Source organism: Phaseolus vulgaris, chromosome 5 (assembly GCF_000499845.2).
Source record: "Phaseolus vulgaris cultivar G19833 chromosome 5, P. vulgaris v2.0, whole genome shotgun sequence".
NCBI lineage: Eukaryota > Viridiplantae > Streptophyta > Magnoliopsida > Fabales > Fabaceae > Phaseolus > Phaseolus vulgaris.
In genome coordinates this window covers 11,294,423-11,313,429 of record NC_023755.2, presented here as the reverse complement: position 1 = coordinate 11,313,429, position 19,007 = coordinate 11,294,423, and the positions used below count along the sequence as shown (strand labels likewise).

General features: G+C 39.3%; 2 protein-coding genes across 3 annotated transcripts; one reads left to right on the top strand and one right to left on the bottom strand.

Moving 5' to 3' along the window:
* The first annotated feature begins 1,306 nt into the window (after window positions 1-1,306).
* Window positions 1,307-5,407, top strand: LOC137835138 (TPR repeat-containing thioredoxin TTL1). The gene is made up of 7 exons (XM_068643495.1): window positions 1,307-2,921; window positions 3,198-3,393; window positions 3,624-3,808; window positions 3,906-4,239; window positions 4,327-4,531; window positions 4,624-4,730; window positions 4,865-5,407. The coding sequence occupies exons 1-7, from the start codon at window positions 2,035-2,037 to the stop codon at window positions 5,015-5,017; spliced, it is 2,067 nt and encodes a 688-aa protein (XP_068499596.1). The 5' UTR covers window positions 1,307-2,034; the 3' UTR covers window positions 5,018-5,407.
* Window positions 5,408-6,479: 1,072 nt separating this feature from the next.
* Window positions 6,480-14,775, bottom strand: LOC137835139 (ubiquitin-conjugating enzyme E2 36). Of its 2 annotated transcripts, XM_068643497.1 has the most exons (9): window positions 14,620-14,759; window positions 14,360-14,408; window positions 14,225-14,252; window positions 13,927-14,013; window positions 12,241-12,299; window positions 11,457-11,498; window positions 11,307-11,380; window positions 6,902-6,999; window positions 6,480-6,807 (listed from the first exon to the last, which is right to left on the bottom strand). In XM_068643497.1, the coding sequence occupies exons 4-9, from the start codon at window positions 13,976-13,978 to the stop codon at window positions 6,770-6,772; spliced, it is 363 nt and encodes a 120-aa protein (XP_068499598.1). In that variant the 5' UTR covers window positions 13,979-14,013; window positions 14,225-14,252; window positions 14,360-14,408; window positions 14,620-14,759; the 3' UTR covers window positions 6,480-6,769. The 2 variants fall into 2 exon arrangements, with proteins under 2 accessions (XP_068499598.1, XP_068499597.1); XM_068643496.1 differs by lacking the exon at window positions 14,360-14,408 and having other exon boundaries at window positions 14,620-14,775.
* Between the last annotated feature and the right edge of the window lie 4,232 nt (window positions 14,776-19,007).

Below are 19,007 nucleotides of genomic sequence, written 5' to 3'. Positions count from 1 at the left end.
TTATTAATTAAACTTTGTTTATACGCGGCCATCAAATTAAATCAGACATCATCACTTTTAATTTTCTTTTGTTTCACTTCCATTTTCTATAAAATTATGTATTACATAAGTTTGTTTCATCAACTTAATTTTACAGTCATGAAATTTTCAATATTTCACAACAGGTCTTTAGATTGAATAATTAAATCTCTATCAAAGGTTAAATAGTGACAAAACAAATTAGTTACTAAACATATGATTAAAGTCTTAAATGAATGAGAAACAAAAATGGGTGGTTAAAAAAATGGCAATCACTAACAAAGATAGTGACCAATTTAATGGTTAGTCAGTGATTTAGCAACTAAAAGATTAAATGATTGGAAAGTAAAAATTAGTCTTAAAAAGGGTTATAGAAATCATTTAATGACTAAATTTGTAACAAAAGAAGGTTATGCTAATTCAATTAGCAATATCTAATTTGAGGAAGAGACCTCTTTCAACAACCCAAAATGTAAAAGTCCATAAACTTTTCAAAACAAAACATTACCTACATACCTCACATTATTACTAGCAAAACAACACTCAAATTAATTGTTTGCTACTTCTTCTAAAACCCTCTAAATCCTCACTTTCCCTTTAAATCATGTGTCTATTAGAATAAAAACAATTCTTTTTATGCAAAAACCCTTTGTAAGTAATTCGATATTACGAACACTATAGAATTAGTATTTAATAAGAAACAAAAATAGTGTAATTATACAGTTAGAAAATGCCCATCAAGGATTTATAAAATAGTTAGAAATAATGTATTACCTTTGGCTATTAAATGAATGTTGACAGATATTTTAGCAATCTAGGTGGGTTTCTAAAAGTGGTTTATTTGGATGTTGGGGCCTTAATTACAGTTTAATTGCAGGAATTAGTGAATTGATTAGTTTTAATCGCTGTTGTTTTGTGAAGGATTTCACTGTGGCCATGCATGTAACTTATTTTGAAGCATGCTATTTAATTGGAAGCGTTTTTTGGACACACCAAGGTGAAAATTGAAGCAGCAATTACCCCATAAGATTCTAGGGTAGGTTAAAAAATGATGAGAGTCTTGAAATGCAGCAAGAAAAAGAAGTAGTAATGGTTGGAAGAATTAGGAGGAATTAGAAGCAGTGAATGGTGTTGCTAAGATGAAATGGCAGCATTAATGGGGCAGAAGAAATGAAAATGAATTGTTCCAAATTGGTAATTTATTGAATAAAAAAAGAAGAAAAAAGAGAGGAGGGAAAGTGATGTAGTTTGGTAGAGTAATTAAGAAGGAGGAGAAGTGACAGAGAATGAGAAGCTTGAGATCTGAGAGTGAGAGTGATTTTCACTCCCTCCCAAAAGAGAGTGGGTCACATTTCCCTCACCATCAAACACACACCAAATTAAATTAATTATATGCCATTTTTGCTAAAATAAATGTTGAATACTGCTTGGATTAAATTTAATGGTAGTCTTAATTATTATTATAAAAACAATGGCAATTAAATTGGTAGCATAACTGAGATGAGAAGGGGAAAAGAGGTGTAAATAAAAGGAAGAGAAAAGCTGTGTGGTGAAGCAGCAGGTGAAGGAGAAGGAAAAGAAAAACAAAACCTCTCTCTTTTTCTTCTCCATTCTTCTTCATCTTCTTCCATCTCTTGCTAAAAAAAAAAAAGTAAAAAGCTTTATTTTATTTGATATAGGCTTCCTCTCTTTGTTGACAGACACAGAGAATTCCAGCACCAACAACACTCAACACTCACATTCATTCTTTGCTTGCTCCTTTATATCACGAGATCCCCATCCCTATCTTTCTTTCTTCTCCTCTCTCTCTCTCTTTCTCTTTCTCTTTCTCTCTCTCTTTCTCTCATGTCTTCTCCTTCAGAACTTCCCAATTCTCGTTCTTCCACGCCCAACACCACCACCATCCATTGCTAACACTCAACCCCGGAGAGAGGAGAGGCTGCTTCTTTCTTTCTTCTTCTTCTTCTTTTTTCATCCCAAGCTTCAATTTTGAGCCAACCCTTTTGCTCAAAAACGATGTCGCATACCACCGGCGTGGATGCCTTCGCCGATCGCTTCCGCCACTCGCTCAGCTGCAACAACGACACCGGCAACATTAACAAGCCCGACTTCCGAGAACTCGATCTGGGCTCCCCGGTGTCACCATTGCGTACCACGCGCGCCCCGGCCGCGAGTACCAGCTCAAGCTCATCTGGGTCCTTCTCGGGTCGAACCGGGCCCAACCAGGTTCCCCGAAAGCCCGAATCTTCGCACACCAATAGTAACACTAACAACAGCAGTAGTAGCAACAACAACAACAACTCCGGCGAGCTTTCTGGTTCGAGCGAGAACAGCCCCACCGCCCGTGGCTTCAAACCGGGTCATACGAGATCCGACTCTGGATCCGCGCCGGGGCCGCTGCTGTACTCCGGCCAGACTGCTACTTCGCCGGCGATGAATGTTCTCCCCACCGGGAACATCTGCCCCTCCGGGAAGATCTTGAAGGCGGGGATGGGGATGGTGGCGAATCGGAGTAGTAGAAGCGATGTTTTGGGGTCCGGCATGGGGAACTACGGCCACGGGAGCATAATGCGCGGCGGCGGAAAGGCGGAGCCGGTGAGCTCACGCGGCGGTGGCGGCAATGAGGCAGTGAAGAGAGGTGGGCACGTGCAGAGTGTGGATCCAGAGGAATTGAAGAGATTGGGGAATGAGTGTTATAAAAGAGGGAACTTTGCTGATGCGTTAAGTCTTTATGATCGCGCGATTGCGATGTCGCCGGCGAGTGTCGCTTACCGGAGCAACCGCGCGGCGGCGCTGACCGGGCTGGGACGTTTTGGTGAGGCTGTGAGGGAATGTGAGGAGGCTGTGAGGTTGGATCCTAATTATGGAAGGGCTCATCAGCGTTTAGCTTCTCTTTTCCTCAGGTGCGGATCATTGATCGTGTTCTTTTGTTTGTTGTTTGTTTTTTGTTGAAGGTGTTGCTAGTTAGGATTGATGGCATTGGTTCATTTGAGGCCTTCTTCCACAAGCTAAAATCAGATTATGAATATCAGCTTTTGGAGAAGCTGGTGCATTTGTTGATTTTAACTTGTAGAAGAAGCTCGATTCGTTTTACATTCTTAATCGCTTGTTCAACAGGATTTTGGTTGCCTTATTAGGGTAGAGTGTGGAATTGTGAATGGAAAGTGGTAATGTGACAGGTTAGGACAAGTTGAGAATGCTAGGAAGCACCTTTGCCACCATGGGATGCAACCAGATCCATCGGAGATGCAGAGGTTGCAAGTGGTGGAAAAGCATATCAGCAAATGTGGAGATGTAAGGAGGATAGGGGATTGGAAGAGTGTTCTCAGGGAGGTTGATGCTGCCGTTGCTGCCGGAGCGGATTCTTCTCCTCAGGTATGGATTATTGTTTTCATGGTTTCAGATTGTGATTGTGGTTTCAGTTTTGTCGCGATCCTTGCTGTCAAATGTGGCTGATGCAGCCGCGATTGCAGTGGTGAGAATGCGGCTGAAATTACCGTTATTTAAAACCTTTTTTTTTGTTATCATTGTTTTACTATATCTGAGTTGAATATGTTTTGGAGGAGTGGATGAATAGCTGAACTGGTTGGAAATTGAATTTACAGCTCTTTATGTGTAGAGCAGAAGCGTTTTTGAAGCTCCACCAGATTGATGATGCAGAAACAGTTTTGTTCCATATACCAAAATCAGAGTTGCACACTAATTCCACTTCTCAGGCAAGATTTTTTGGGATGGTTTCTGAGGCCTATTTCTATTTTGTGAGAGCACAGATTGAGATGGCATTGGGAAGGTGAGTTCATACAACACTTCTAGCCTTGATGGTAAATCCTAAGATGGTGAAAGGTTTATGTTGGAAAGTGAAAATGGATGATGGGTGTGTATTGCAGGTTCGAGAATGCCGTTACAGCTGCTGAGAAAGGCAGTCAGATTGATCCCCGGAGTGTTGAAGTTGCTGTTTTGCTCAACAATGTGAGGATGGTGGCTAGGGCTCGAATGCGTGGCAATGATCTCTTTAAGTCTGAAAGGTACACCGAAGCTTGCTCGGCTTATGGGGAAGGTTTGAGACTGGACCCTTCCAATTCTGTACTATATTGCAATAGAGCAGCTTGTTGGTTTAAGCTTGGGCAGTGGGAAAGATCAATTGAAGACTCCAACCAAGCTTTACACATCCAACCAAATTACACCAAGGCCCTTCTTCGGAGGGCTGCATCAAACAGCAAGGTGAATTGATTTCTTGTTCTTCATGATACTCTTTTTTTTTTTCTTGAGTGTCTGTGATGCGATCTTTTCTTTTGTTATTAAATGCAGCTAGAACGATGGGAGGAAGCTGTCAAAGATTATGAGATCTTGCGGAGAGAACTTCCAAATGATAACGAAGTTGCTGAATCTCTTTTCCATGCACAAGTTGCCCTAAAGAAATCACGTGGGGAAGAAGTATATAATTTAAAATTTGGTGGCGAAGTGGAAGAAGTATCAGGTCTGGAGCAGTTTAGAGCTGCAATATGTTTACCAGGTAATCAAGATGGTCAGAGACGAGTCTTCTGCTGCAACTCAATTTGGTGATTCTTAAAGTGTCTTTCTTGATAATATCTATAAACTTGGCAGGTGTATCTGTTGTCCATTTTGAAGTTGGATCGAACTCACAATGCAAACAAATATCACCATTTGTGGATACACTATGCGGTCGATATCCATCTATTAACTTCCTCAAGGTAGAGCTCACTTTACACATTAAATGAAGTATTTTTTACTCTGTAACTGCTGTTTTACTTAATTTAGACTTAAAAGAGCAACACATGGAAATTCCCTAATGCATGCAACTGTGTTTTTGTGTCTTTGAATGAAGGTGGACATTCAAGAAAGCCCAACAGTTGGTACTGCGGAGAACGTTAGAATTGTACCAACCTTCAAGATATACAAAAATGGCAGCCGAGTGAAGGAAATTGTTTGCCCCAGTCGTGAGATGTTGGAACACTCTGTGAGGCATTACAGCTTTTAGAAGTCATGGCTTGTAATGCTTCTCCGTGGTGTTTTGCAGTTGTTGTTGTTTCCCCAAACCTCCTCCGGTTAAACCCTGTAGTCTCTGCAGCTCAGCTCCTCCAGCCTTTTGATCCCACCCACCATAAAGTGATGACCGACCCCCATACCTGTGACATAGTGAAAACCAGATAATAATGTGTTTAGCAGCCAATGGCATTGGATCCCAGAGATAGTGTAGTTCCTTTTGGAGTTTTTATTTATTCATTCATTCCTCAATTGCTCTTTGGTTCCCACCAATGCCCTTTGTCGAATTTATTTTTCTTCTCTACTCCTTGTGAGTTCAGTAGGTCAGCTGTTCTTGTATCCCCAGTTTCTTTAAGGTGAAAAGAAAAAAAATGTTTAAAATGTATGTACAATTGATTTAATTATGAGTTTAAATTACCTCTTAAGATAGAGAAATATAGAGAGAGATAGAATGAAGGGGAAGATGTATATATGTGATGTGATGATATATACAAGAGTGGAGGGGTTTGAGGGGAGAGATAGGTAGTGAGTTAGCAAAAGGAGGATGAAGATGAAGATGTTATTATTATCCTATCTTAGACATTTAATGAATAAAAAGTTGGCATATATATTTTTGTGTGTATTTGGTTCGTTACATGGTGTTATTGAAGAGTGAAGAGTGATTGAAATGAATGATGGATGTTGGTAAGGTAATTAAAAAGGAGAAGAATAAAGTAATAAAGGTGGCAATGGGGGATTGGTGGTTAGGGTCACATGTGGGCATTTAAGAAGTAGTTTTCTTTGAAACGGGGGCAGCTGTGTATGTGTTGAGAAGTGGATGAGAAGTGCTGTGGAATCTTGTGTCGGTGCGCCCAGCTGTTCAAACCACCGCCATTCACATACGATGGCTTCACGTGGCCCACACGTGCGCTGTAAAAGGACTACCCTATGTCTGCTATTGCCTACTGCTCCTTTACTCTTCTTCCAAATAATCTAAACCTTCCTTTCTTATAACTACTAATCCAGTCAACAAAATACTCTTTTCTTTCGCCTGTTAAATCACCATCTATACAACCTACATTAATCTCCTCTTTCTACCCTTTTAAACGTCACATTCAATCAAAAATTATAATTTTCAGTTATCTTGTGAATCTGCAAAATTAGGTTCCTGGACTAAATTAGGTTCCTAGACCTTCAATACCTTTTTCTTCAGAATGAACAATTTGACAATTTAAGAATTCCAGAAACCCAATTTCAAAAATTGTAAAATATAAAGTATACAATTAAAATTCGTCAGTGTTAGACCTATTTAAAAATTCTCAAAGATAATTCAGAATGTTACTCTTGTGTTGTATCTGATATCATAAGAACACCTAACACAGATAGACAAATATGCCAATACGTTAAGCTATCGAATGCACAACCAAACATATTGAACACGTACGGACTCACGGAAAAGGATAGAATTCAAGACAAACTTATTCGAAAATTTTGTACTATTTAAGTTTGAGGATCCCAAATTACTTGGGAGTTGGGAGATGAAGTGTGTTTAAATTTGTCAGATAAAATATCACATATTTTCATACAAGTTCCAAGACAAGCCTTCCAGGTGAAAGAAAGTAATAAACAGGTAACCTGAAGCTATGGGAAATATTAACTCCAAAATAGTTTAATAGATAACTCCAAATTCGCGTTTAGATTTGACAGTTATACAGCATACACTTCCACTATAGTTATTTGAAGCCAGAAGTTCCCACTCCACCCAGCATTACGCGCCAATGGCATATAACCGAGTCCATTCCTTGGCTGCACATTTCAATGCCACCGTTTAATAAGATAATATCATGCATATAACAACTAAGTTTTATGTAATCGTACAAGCAGAAAAGGGATACCATACCTGTTTCCACAGCCTCAGCCTCGTTAGTTTTCCAATGCTTGGCAATGTTCTCAGACAGAGGGTCATCTGGGTTGGGTGCACTTAGAAGAGCTTGAATACTACAAGAGGGTTACAAGATCACAATATCAGTACTCTTTGCAATCACAGGGCAGGTTAAATTTTTTTACTCCTTTGCCACAACATTGTCGCTCCCAAGTCCAGATACTACTCTACAGAAATAAAAATTAAGCTCCAGATACTCTACAGAAATAAAAAATTAAGCTCCAGATACTCTACAGATATAAAAAAATTATGCTCCTGATAGATGGATACATACAAACTTAGCGTACATATGCAATGTTTCTTCTCCCCTTTAGTTTTTAGAAAGTGGAATTTAAACTTAACTTAACCCTAAATCCTAAAAACCCTTAACTAACAATATAAAAACAAATTCATAAATGAGATTTGAACCAGCCTATATGTTATAATTTGATCTTATCTAGTCGACGTGAGATCTCTAACACATCCCCTCATGCTTAGAAAATCAAGTGAGAATAGAGAGGAGTTCAATAATGATGATGACACTATAAGTCCAACAAACCTTGCGAAGATAGGTTTTGTCATGCTCGAATACCATCTTTTATAACTTGACGTATCTCTACACCCATGGCAATACAGAAATAGAGTGTAGAGATGATATAAAGATAGGATATCTTTATTTCAAAAACTACACCCCTAAAATATCTCCACAATGAAATAAGCATTTGGCATATTCATCAATTATCAGTTGAACCAGCTCCTCCTCCAATAGAAAATCACAATCCACTTGATGACATTCGCAGGACCCTGCAGAAAAGACAATTTGCCCATCCATCTCTTAAACACTATTTTGACAAGCTTCTGCAGGCATGTATATTGGGAACCTTTTGATTCCGAAGACAAAACACAATTTGTTTGTGGGGTTGCTGTCCATCCACTCACTGCTGAGATTGTCAAACAACCTTTACTTTTCCAAATAAAATAACAAGTACCTGTGCATGGATTTGGAGAAAAAGATAACTGAACATTTCTGACAAGTAGAATTCCACACACGATTTTTTCTGAAGAAATGGTGCAAATATCTGAAGAACTCTTCCCCTCTGTCTGCTATTAATCGCCAGTACAAGAGCTAGTCCTGTATTTTTTGGCAATCCCAAAGTCAATATCATTCTGATATTCCCATCCTGAACATGATTTCTTTTGAAAGTTACAGTACCACAATTAGTTTCAGCCAGAAAATCTGACAATTTACCATTGTACAATGTACAGTACTGTTCCTCCTGTCAGATTTTGTGATGATAATTTTCCCACTAGCAATCTTTTTACAAGGAAGATTGTATTGCATTGGCATGGGAACAGATAATAATTTTTCAAAAATACCTGCCTCTCTATCTGAGCATTTTCCCAAGAACATCCAAATTCCAATAACTTCCCTATATGGATCAACCAATGTCTTATGGGCATTTTTCTTCTGCTCAGTGCTATCTATTTTCTCGGCCTGCCCATGTTCATTTGGTAAAACACTCACCTACATTTTTCCTTGTTTCCAATACATGGAGTTGTTTTTGCCCAGCACTTGTTTCCATGGAAGTTTTTGTTGAAATGGGTGGACTGAAGGACCCTGCCTGCACATGATGATACTGATGTGGAATTGCAAGGATAAAGGCATTTGCGTGCATTTTTGCACAATGGTTTCCAGTGATTAGAGGTGGTGTATATTGGACTGTTGATACCACTACTGTCCTATCAGCATTTAAGGAACACTTTGATGCTGCAACTTAGCAATTTTGTATCATTGCTGTACAAAATTGTCATTGGATTACAGGTGTATGGGAGATACTATTAAGACGAGGGTGCAAGAAGCCATTAAACAATTGTCATGGTTTTTTCAATCCTGTGAAACACTCATTACATGGGGGGTTTGCATCATGTTGTGCTCTTGTAGTGGAAAAAATATTAGCACTGGACTCCTCTCTGAATCTGTAGGTCTTGTATCCATATTTATACATACCAGTTTAGTCACTTCCTTTTGAGTGGCTTATAAGGATGCGATTCATAATAAGGCAACAGGTATGATCCTCATTCACATTATAGTGGAAGCTGTGGACAGTGCGAGAGCAGCCTTTGGTTTTGGGAAAGGCATTGAACCGCAATTTGCACCTATAACACCATTGGAAACGATAGCAGGCTCTCTTGAAAATCTTAGTACTGAAGGTTTGGTACAAACAGGCAAATCTTTAAATATGCAAATAAATTCTGGTCTATGCTCACTGAAGAGCATAGCAGGAATATTTGTCTACATTGTCAAGTTTTGTAAACAAGTTAATGGGAGCAAAATCGTGGTTGTTGAAAGGCACCACTATTCTCTTATATGAGGACATTGATGGATGGCTGAAAGAGATTTCTGAGATGCAGGAAGCTTTCTTGGTTTAGGCATACTGTAGTCAAGATGAATTAATACCGATTCAAAGTCTGAGAGACGGGAGCAAATTTGTGTAGGAAAACTTTCAAAAGTTGTGAGGCTTTTGTGGGCTTCTATAATTTCCAAAAGGTGTGAGGACATGAGAAAATTGTTGCATGAGATTACTGCACAGTCTGCCAGCCAATAGGATAATTCCCTTTAAAAAAATTGCACAAGGAGAACCACATGCTGGCAAATAGTTGCTGATAAATAAACTGCACAATTTTCAATGCCATCTGAAGTTGGGCAAGGGCTCAACATGCTCTCACAATCCAAGTGATCACTTTTGGAGTGGTTACAGACGGCGACCATTAGTGTTGATAGACAACTTTGGTGCCATACAATGTGAGCCATTTGTAGCAGGCCAAAGGTCCCTATATGGCCTCAAGCAATCACCCCATGCATGGTTTGGGCGTTTTGAACTATCATCCAACAGTTTGGAATGATATGAAGTGATCTTTACCATTCTTTGTTCTATAGTCAATCCCCAAGGATGTATCTACCTCATTGTATATGTGGCCGACATTGTTATCACACATTGTGATAAGGTATCGTACAACTAAAAAAATATCTTGCTCAAAAGTTCTAGACCGAAAATCTGACATATTTGGTATATCCTTGGTGTAGAAATGGCACAATCCAAGGATTGTTCGTCATATCTCAAAGAAAATATGCCCTCAACATTCTAGAAGAAATATGGATGATAAATGCAGCCTATAGACACATCAATGGTTCCAAGTGTCAAACCTGTACCTAACCAAGGAGAACCTTATTCTAATCCTGGGAGATACATAAGGTTAGTTGGTAAGCTAAATTACCAGCTTAGTAAGTCAATTTTCAAACACTTTTGTCAAGACCATTAGGATGCAATCATGTGGACCCTACCTAAAGTATATTAAGAAGGCTCTTGGAAACTTCCCCATTTATGAATATAAGGAAAATACTCGAATTGTTGGATATTCTGAGGCTGACTGGGCAGGGTCACTAAGCAATAGAGGCTCCACTTCAGGGTATTGTGTTCTTCTTGGAGGTAATTTAATATCACAGGAAAGTAAAAACAAAATGTTGTGGCAAGGTCAAGTGCAAAAGCAAAACTCAAGGCAATGACATTAGGCACTTGTGAGTTCATATGGTTCAAACAACTCCTCAAAGAGCTTAAATTTGAAGAAAGTTAACAAATGCAGCCAGTATGCAACAACCCGGCAGCATAACACATTGACTCTAATCCTATATATCATGAGGACCAAACATATTGAGATGGATTGTTATTTCATAAAAGAAAAACTGGAGTCTAGAGAGATCACCTTTAGATTTTTCAATTTTAATGAACAGTTGGCTGGCATATTCATTTTATCTCAAAGAGAACCAATTGATTATATTTGCAGCAAGCTAGACCTATATGCTCCAGCTTGACAGAGGGTGTTATAATTATAGAAATAAGGAATTGATCCTATATAATCAGGAACTAGATTATAAATGTATTATTAGGAACTTTTTTATTTATTCTTTTATCATATCTTTGTTATTAGAGGATATCAAATCTCATCTACTTATTATGGATTCCTTTTTCTTATTAGTGTAAATAAAACACATGGTTTCCACTTACTATTACAATTTTCTTTGTACTTTAAGGGGGGCTAGAACAAAATATAAATAGTTTTAAGAACAGTCTTTTGCGCAATAAAGTTTTACTACACCAAATGGAAAAAGAAAATCTTCAAGCAAAGTGACTAAAATACCAAAGTTTAATTTCTTAACTTCTATTTTCATACTTGATTTCTCTGTATGTACATCACCACATCTTACAGACAGCCACAAAGACAAGGGCTGAGACTGAAAAATTGATTGATATTTACTATATTTCTTCAGGAAATTAATAGGTCTGTCAATATACATCCACTTGCAAAAAATTTAACTTAAATATACCTCAAAAGTACAGTGCGAATCTGAAGGGCAGGACTCCACTTGTCTTTCAGAATGTCAAGACATATCCTGCCAAGCTGCAATAAACTTTGTCTAAGATAAATCATTACCGAAGAAAAAAATGGAAATGTAGGGGAAGCTAAGTGTACCTACCTTATCAATGTTCGGATGATATATTTTTGTCAGAAATCTAACCTGAAAGAAGCAATGCATGGCTGCATTAGAAATAATTGTAGAAATGGTTTTATAAAGGCACCCATTAAATTAATCCATAAGGTATAATCATCATTAAAATTAAATCTAAACTAGTCGGCCAAATATGAGAAAACTGCACAATCACACAATTATGGGTTGGATATATATAATTAATTATCCCTTTAAGATGGGGTGCGGGATAGGGAAGAAAAGCTCACTGTACCCCCTTGGCCAACACAAAACTCAATCAGATGGAAGTAAGAGATGTAAGTACACACTTTCCCTAAACCCTTTCCTGGAATAGGTAAATGGGTTCCAGTGTATGGTAATTAGTATCATCCTAGTTCTATCTTCCTAACAAAATGCTAAGGCTTAATATTAAGATCGCAGAAGACAGCTGAACATTATGCCAACAAAAGTCATGGAGAAAATATTTCAATTATACTAATAAACAATAATAACATTAACTTTAAGTCTGTTTACAATTGTTTCAGTTTCAACAAGGGAAGAACTGAAAGACGTGACTGAATTTAGACTTTAGAAACTGGCTGTTCAATTAATTACAGATTTTTGAGATATACCCCATGACATTAACAGGACCCAGGCAGTCAACATAATATTTACCAAAATTCAGGGTTAAAAATAAGTCAGATGAAATATATTTAAGTTGAGTAGAACTCAACAGATACTTAAAACCAAATGGTTAATACAGTGTCTATAGGAAAAAAATTAAATTATTTACCTTAGGAGCAGCCATCGGATATTCTTCTGGCAAAAATAATTCTAGTTTAAAAACTCCACCTGTATTACAAACCAGAAAGTTCTACATTAAGAAATATGAGACTTTATTCTGGGTTTGGGGAAATAAAAACATCAGTATCATCAAACTAGATAGGATATCGTCATAACTAAAAATAAGGAATTACAATTGGGAGTTCAAAATTTCATCCACCTTACACAAGAAAACCTCCTGCATTATACTGCAGGGCACACTACTGTCCTACAGTAAAGTGCAAAATATTAACGCAAAAATACAAGAACTATGATATCAGTGATTACATATACAGGTGTATGTATTCTATACAAATATATGCAGTTGATTTCTTCATTGATGATTTTGTATTCCAAACTTTATGCTGTAAAGGTGTACAGTCCAGAAGTTCCAATTTTATTTGGATAAAGCTCTCCGTAAGCACTTACAAGAGAAGAAAAAAAATAAGGTAAAATGCATCGAGTTTCTCCACAAAATAAAATCAACTAGCACGCCTTACCTGTTTAAGAAGTTTTTTCTTTTCTGTGTTAAGGATAGCTTTTGAATGTTATATGAAAAGAACTTTTATAAAGGTTAAGTTGATTTATAGCTAATAGAAGAAGCTAAATTCATTTTACATTTTATTTTATTCTCCTATAATATAAGTGACTAAGGAGTAATTTATCCAAAGAAGGCCTTCATAAATTGAATTCTTAAATGTACAAACAATAAAGAGAATGTAGTCTTGTATAATGACACTAGCTATGTATTTTAGTTTCAATTTCCATGCATAACCAAAGCCATCGCACTCTTTATAGTGGGGAGAGGACCGACCCTACCACTTTATACAAGGAGCCAAAAAAAGAGGGAACTAAAATAAAATAAAAGAGCTCAGCATACATGCAATGACCCTACAACATTCCTTCAACCCAATCTTTTAACCTATTTTCTCTCTTTTTCAAGTCAACCATTCAAGTGTTAAAGCCCCACAAGCAACTATTAGGTTTAGAATCTAGTTTGTTCACAAGAAAATGCTTTATTAGTTATTATACTAGAATAGTTACCGAAGTATGCTAGTAATGAGCCTTAAAGCAGTTTCTTGATGCAGTGAGGGTGGAAACCTATAAAAAATTATTATAACATACGGTGTCTGGAAAGTTCAATGTCTATTTGAAAGACATCTCTGGTCAGTGACAAACATGAAGGAAAACAATGTGCACCAAGATAATGCATTTCATTGAAAATTGTCTAAGTTTCAGGGGTAGAATGGGGCACGTTCATCATAATAATTCAAGATGCAGAAAAACCTATAGTTATTAGTGATTATAACAATATCACTTAATACTTCTCTTCCACCCCCATCATTTATATTGCCAGACAACAAGAATCTAACAGGCCAACTTTTTTACACATTCAGGCCATTTAGGCATAGTATAACTGTTAACATATGATGACAGATATAAAATGTAATAAAGTGGAATTATTCTGGTAAAAAAATAGTTTTACTTCCAGAAATGTTTGCAAAACACATTTTAATTTTCTGAAGTGCATAGAAAACATCAATACAATACTTTCAAAGCACCCAAATCAACCGGGAATTATTTTTTATTTCTTTCCGACTCTACAAATCATTAAGAATTTCAAGGTATAAATTCAAGCCGTTAAGTTCATTACTACCTTCATAAGGTGACTGAGTCGGTCCAAGGATCATAACGTTGAAATATCTCATATTGTCTTCCGAGGGGGAAGCACTAATTCCAGGCGCTGCATAATCAGATCATAGCACAAGATACAGAAACAGTTAAGTCAGCAGAACAAAACACACCAAGGACGAAAACCATGCATAAACCCCCAAAGTAACACTCAAGACATCTTAAAAATTTAACAAAAAATAATAGACACGACAGAACAGGCACTAATCATTTAGCTTAAGACGAGATTCTAAAGCACTCAATTGCTACAAATTTCAACTTACCTGGCTCACTGAGCAAACGCTGCGTTTCCTGTCGAGATCAAACAAAAAAAAAATCACCAAAACATTCACAATTATCAAATTCAAACACAGAACGAATCAAATTGCAGAAACAAAACACAATAAGGGGGGTCGAACCCCGAATTAGCACCAAAGACTTCCCATTTGTGTTTTCGGGTCACGATCACTGAAATTAAGGAATTTAAAGTGAAAAAGAATCCGTTTTGAAATCGACCCTAAATGGAAACAGCAGTTATTTGTTCAATCAAGCTCATGGGTCACACGATACTAGAAAATGAACAAAGGTAGGTAGCATGAACGGATTTCGGGTTCTTTTGGTATTTGGCATCGATCAATGAAATTGAAATGGGGATCTTAAGGAGAAAATGGAAACAAACCTTGATGATTCTTCGAGGGAGGTTACTGTTGGCCATAATCAGGGTCGATTGCAAAGCACGCAATAGGGTTTTGAGTCAAAGAGAGAGAAACAGAGACAACTTTTTCTCACTAACACAAAGCAGAACAATGCTCAATGAAAGCCCATTATCTCTCGCCCCTATTTATATAATCTTTTGCTTTGCTGAAAATAATAATTAATAGTAACAAATAACAAAGAGTTTCAGTCGGAAAAAAAATATAAAAAAGAGTAAATATCACATGTTAAATTTTAATTAATATTTATTTATATTTTAAAATTATATTACATGTTAAAGTTAAACTAATAAATAAAGTATTAAATTATTTTAAATCATATGAAATTTTATAAAAGGATACTTAATGAAAAATCTCTGACTAAATATTATAATATTAATAATAAAATGCGAAATATGTGAATGCCATAAGTTAAAGGATGAACAATACATTTTTTTATTATTAAAAATATCATTTTATTTATGACAACAAAATTATTTATTCTACAAAATATTTTTCCTTTACTTCTTAAACCCAAACACGCGTGCAGAAAATGTTTGAGAAATAGGTTTTTAAGATTATATATAACAGTTTAGAAACTGCATGCAATATTTACAACAAATAATATTGTTGAAGCAACCGAATTTGTTTATTTTGCAGTGACTTTTTTATTGCTAAATGAAATTGTTATATTTGTCACCAATTTTTTTTTTATTTTAAAGTGACTTTTTTTTATTGTTAAATGAAATTTCTAATATTTGTCACTAAATTAGGGGCCAAATTTTTTTTTTCAATTAATTATGCATGTAAAAAATATATAATATGATAATTATATTTTAAACATATAATTATAATTAAAAAAAAAAGTTTTCTCCATTTTTGTTGTTGTTTCCTCCCTCTCACTCTCTTATTTTGGTCTGGTCTTCTTCATTTTCCTCATTTTCTCTCAGGCCCTATTTCAAGTTGTCAGTTTCGTGAGTTGGTAAGTTCTTGTTTGAAATCGCAAAAGTAGAGAAGACTAATGCTTTGTTTGGATTAGAGAGTGGATTTGAGATGATTTAAAGGGAAAGTGTGAGGAAAGTGAGGTTGTTTTTGATCCTGCCGGTTGACCTAGCGCGAGAGCGTTGCCTCGTCACGATCCTCCTCACCAGCTTGACACCACGTGCCCTTCAAGTCCACACCTCAAATAGCCTCTCTGAGAACCTGGAAAACACAAGGTGGCGCCTCTGCGGCCGGTGGCGCTCCGACGCTCAAGTCAGTGACAAGAACACCAAAAAACTGAGAGAAAATATACTCTGTGGAACCGTACTAAAGTGCACACAACCCTAGCAATGAGCCGTAATGAAAAACGTACCTCTGCAAATTCTGTTAAGTTTACCTTTATAGCTAGGTTTTTTCTCTCTCCAGGCAGTTACGCTTTGGACGCGTGGCTCGCATCCAGCCCTGCACGTGTCACCATCTGGGCTGGGGTCGCAGGTAGTACCCAGCCCTACACGTGTCATCATCTGAGCTAGGATAACCCGAGCGTCATTTCTCTGTTGCATCCAACCCTACACGTGCTATCATCTGGGCTGGAGTAACAGGTAGCATCCAACCCTACACGTGTCGTCATCTGGGTTGAGGTAACTTGAGCGTTATTTCTGTGTAGTAACCAGTTGCGCGGCTAAGTCCTCTACTCAAGGAACAAGCTAGCACGCAATATGCTCTAGAACACCACCTGACAAGGCGAGTATCGGGTGTAGCAAAGTGTACCATCTCTGTGATATCGCTTGTCGCTAGTGGCACCTTCCTTACCGCTACGCCATGCATGCTCTGATTGAGGAGACCTTGCCATCGACGAATGTCCGCTTTGGGAATCCTGTCGCTAATGGGCAAGTTGTCCCCTTCAACCCACTCGACCTTCACATCCCATGCTGATGCAACAACCATCTTACTAAACTTGCACGCCTGAACTTGCTTCTTTCGGCGATGTCAGACCACCTGACCAACCATTATTCAACACGTCGATGACACAGGAATCCGGCGACAACCGACTATGTGCACCGCAGAACGCCACTTCCTCAAACAGCGATCATGTGCCCTACAGAACTCCACTTCCGCAAACGGCGACTATGTACACCTCTGAACCATCCCTCTTTCTCTTGTCCACGTGTCCTGCTGAGCACGCCCCACGCCGTTACTTGCTGGACACGTCATCACACCCGGTGACCTGGTCGGTACACAAGCCCCCTAGTCTTGAGCTGCGACTTGATCAGCGAAAAGACTAAAGAGTTGAAATTTCGGCGACCTACGTGGCACTGCGTGTTGGCGCTCATACTGTTTACTGATTTGACATTTCACCAACCCCTTCGATCGCGCGACGCGTGGACGCATCAACGGCTATTACTCATTGCCGTTTGCGCTTCTCGCAACGTTCGAAATTCTTAAAACCTTCGCGCCACTTCACTGTTTCATTATCTTCTTCTTCGCTCCAAACTCCCTGAATACTCTAGAGAAAATACTCCAGCGAACGCTTCGTCTCCTTAATCACCATCTTTCTGAACGCTCTTCTGATCATCAAAAGGTAACTTTTTTATCACTCCCACTGATATTAGTTGCATTTTAATCGGTTTGCATCATCCATTAACTGTCTGAAGCATACGTTGTGGGATGTTTTTCTTGCTTCGCTTTTTCCTGCGCTTAGGGTTTATGGATCTTTCTCTGCGAACCCCCCTTGTCCTCTCTGCCTTCTTTTTCTCTGTTGGGTCCCTCTGCTTGCAAACTCTCATTTCTTCCCTTTCCATTTTCTTTGCAGCTCTTCCGATGGCTCGCTCCAAAGTTACACCAAACCCTCCTCCATCTCCTCAAAACCCTCCGGCGAAAACTCGTAGGGCCAACCCTTCCTCCTCCCGCGACCCCCCAAGGGATCCTAACGTCCCTTCGAGCCAGGTCGTGAGGCCCTCGTCTTCTCGACCGAACCAATCACAGCCACACCCACCTCACACCAGTGCGGTTGCGAGACCCCTTCCAAACTACAAGCAACTGTACCCCTGGGCCTCTTCCGCTTTGCTGGGTGAGACCTCCTCCATCAACACCGATGTTGATGTCCTCCGCCTTAAGAAAGGTGATCCCGTTCACCTTTCTTTCAGAATAGAGCACGACGACAAGGTGTCCGTTCGTCCTTGCCCTCGCGGGGAACCCATTTGTGCTGACAACCAGGGGAGCGACGGCGGACCCTTCTGTTTTATCTATGCCACCATGTTCAAGAAAGTCAAGCTTCGCTTTCCCTTCACTCGCTTCGAGAGGGAGCTTCTGACGGAGCTTGACATAGCCCCCGCCCAGCTTCATCCCAATGGCTGGGCGTTCGTTAGGGCGTATCAAATAATCTGCGCGCACTTGGGGCATCCGGCTTCAGTGGACGTTTTTCTCTACTTGTTCGAGGCTAAAAACCCGGGTGATCGCCTATGGGTAAGCCTTAATGGGGTTGCTGGGAGGTCCATCCTCTCCATCTTCCAGCAATCCTATAAGGACTGGAAAGGGAAGTTCGTACGCGTGTGCTGCAACACTCAAGACCCCACCCTCCTCGACGGTTTCCCCTTGTACTGGGTGAACAAGGGAAAGAAGGAGACCAGCTTCAGGAGGGCTAGGGGGTTGGAGAAGATGGGGGGAGCTTGACAAGGACTTATGCAAGTTCTGGAAGGGAGTTGCCTCCTCCAACGTGACCTTGGCCACCTCCTCCATCACCTTTGAGTTCCACGAAGGTCAACTGGATGCCCACATAGGTTCGTCTTTAAGTCCTATCCTTGGGTCGAATTCGCCTAACCTTGTTTTTACTTAGGAGCCACTGTTCTGGTTGGCGCATAGTTTTAACTTATTCCATGCATTGACTTACACTGTTTGTTTTCCTATGCCTCATCGCCTGTTGAATCTCTGCACTGGTTTGTAATTGTTGACCTCTTTGTGCAGATATGATGCTAGGAAAAGACAGGATGGTTGAGCTGCGCTCCATAGCCAAACTCCACAAACTTGCGGCGGGCTCTCAAACCGTTCCAAACTCAGTCGCCGAAGCCGTCGCCGCCCGAGGCGAGTCTCCGCCGGTGGGCCCATCCAACGCCGCTGCTCTTCCCGCCCCCGAGCGGAAGAAATTACAACCCAAAAGGGCTAAGAGGAAGGCCCCCAGGGTTGTTTCAGAGGATGAAGTCGATGAGAGTACCGAGGACGGGCTGATATGCAAGAGGAAAAGAGGAATTGCAACTGAGCTATCGGCAGCTGAGGTCGCCGCTCCTAACTACGCCGAGAATCCCCCCAGCGCCTCCACGCCCTTCGAGTCCGTTGGGGACGTTCTCGCCTCCAACACCTCAGCTGTTGAAGTTGCGCCTGAACAGCTTGTCGATAC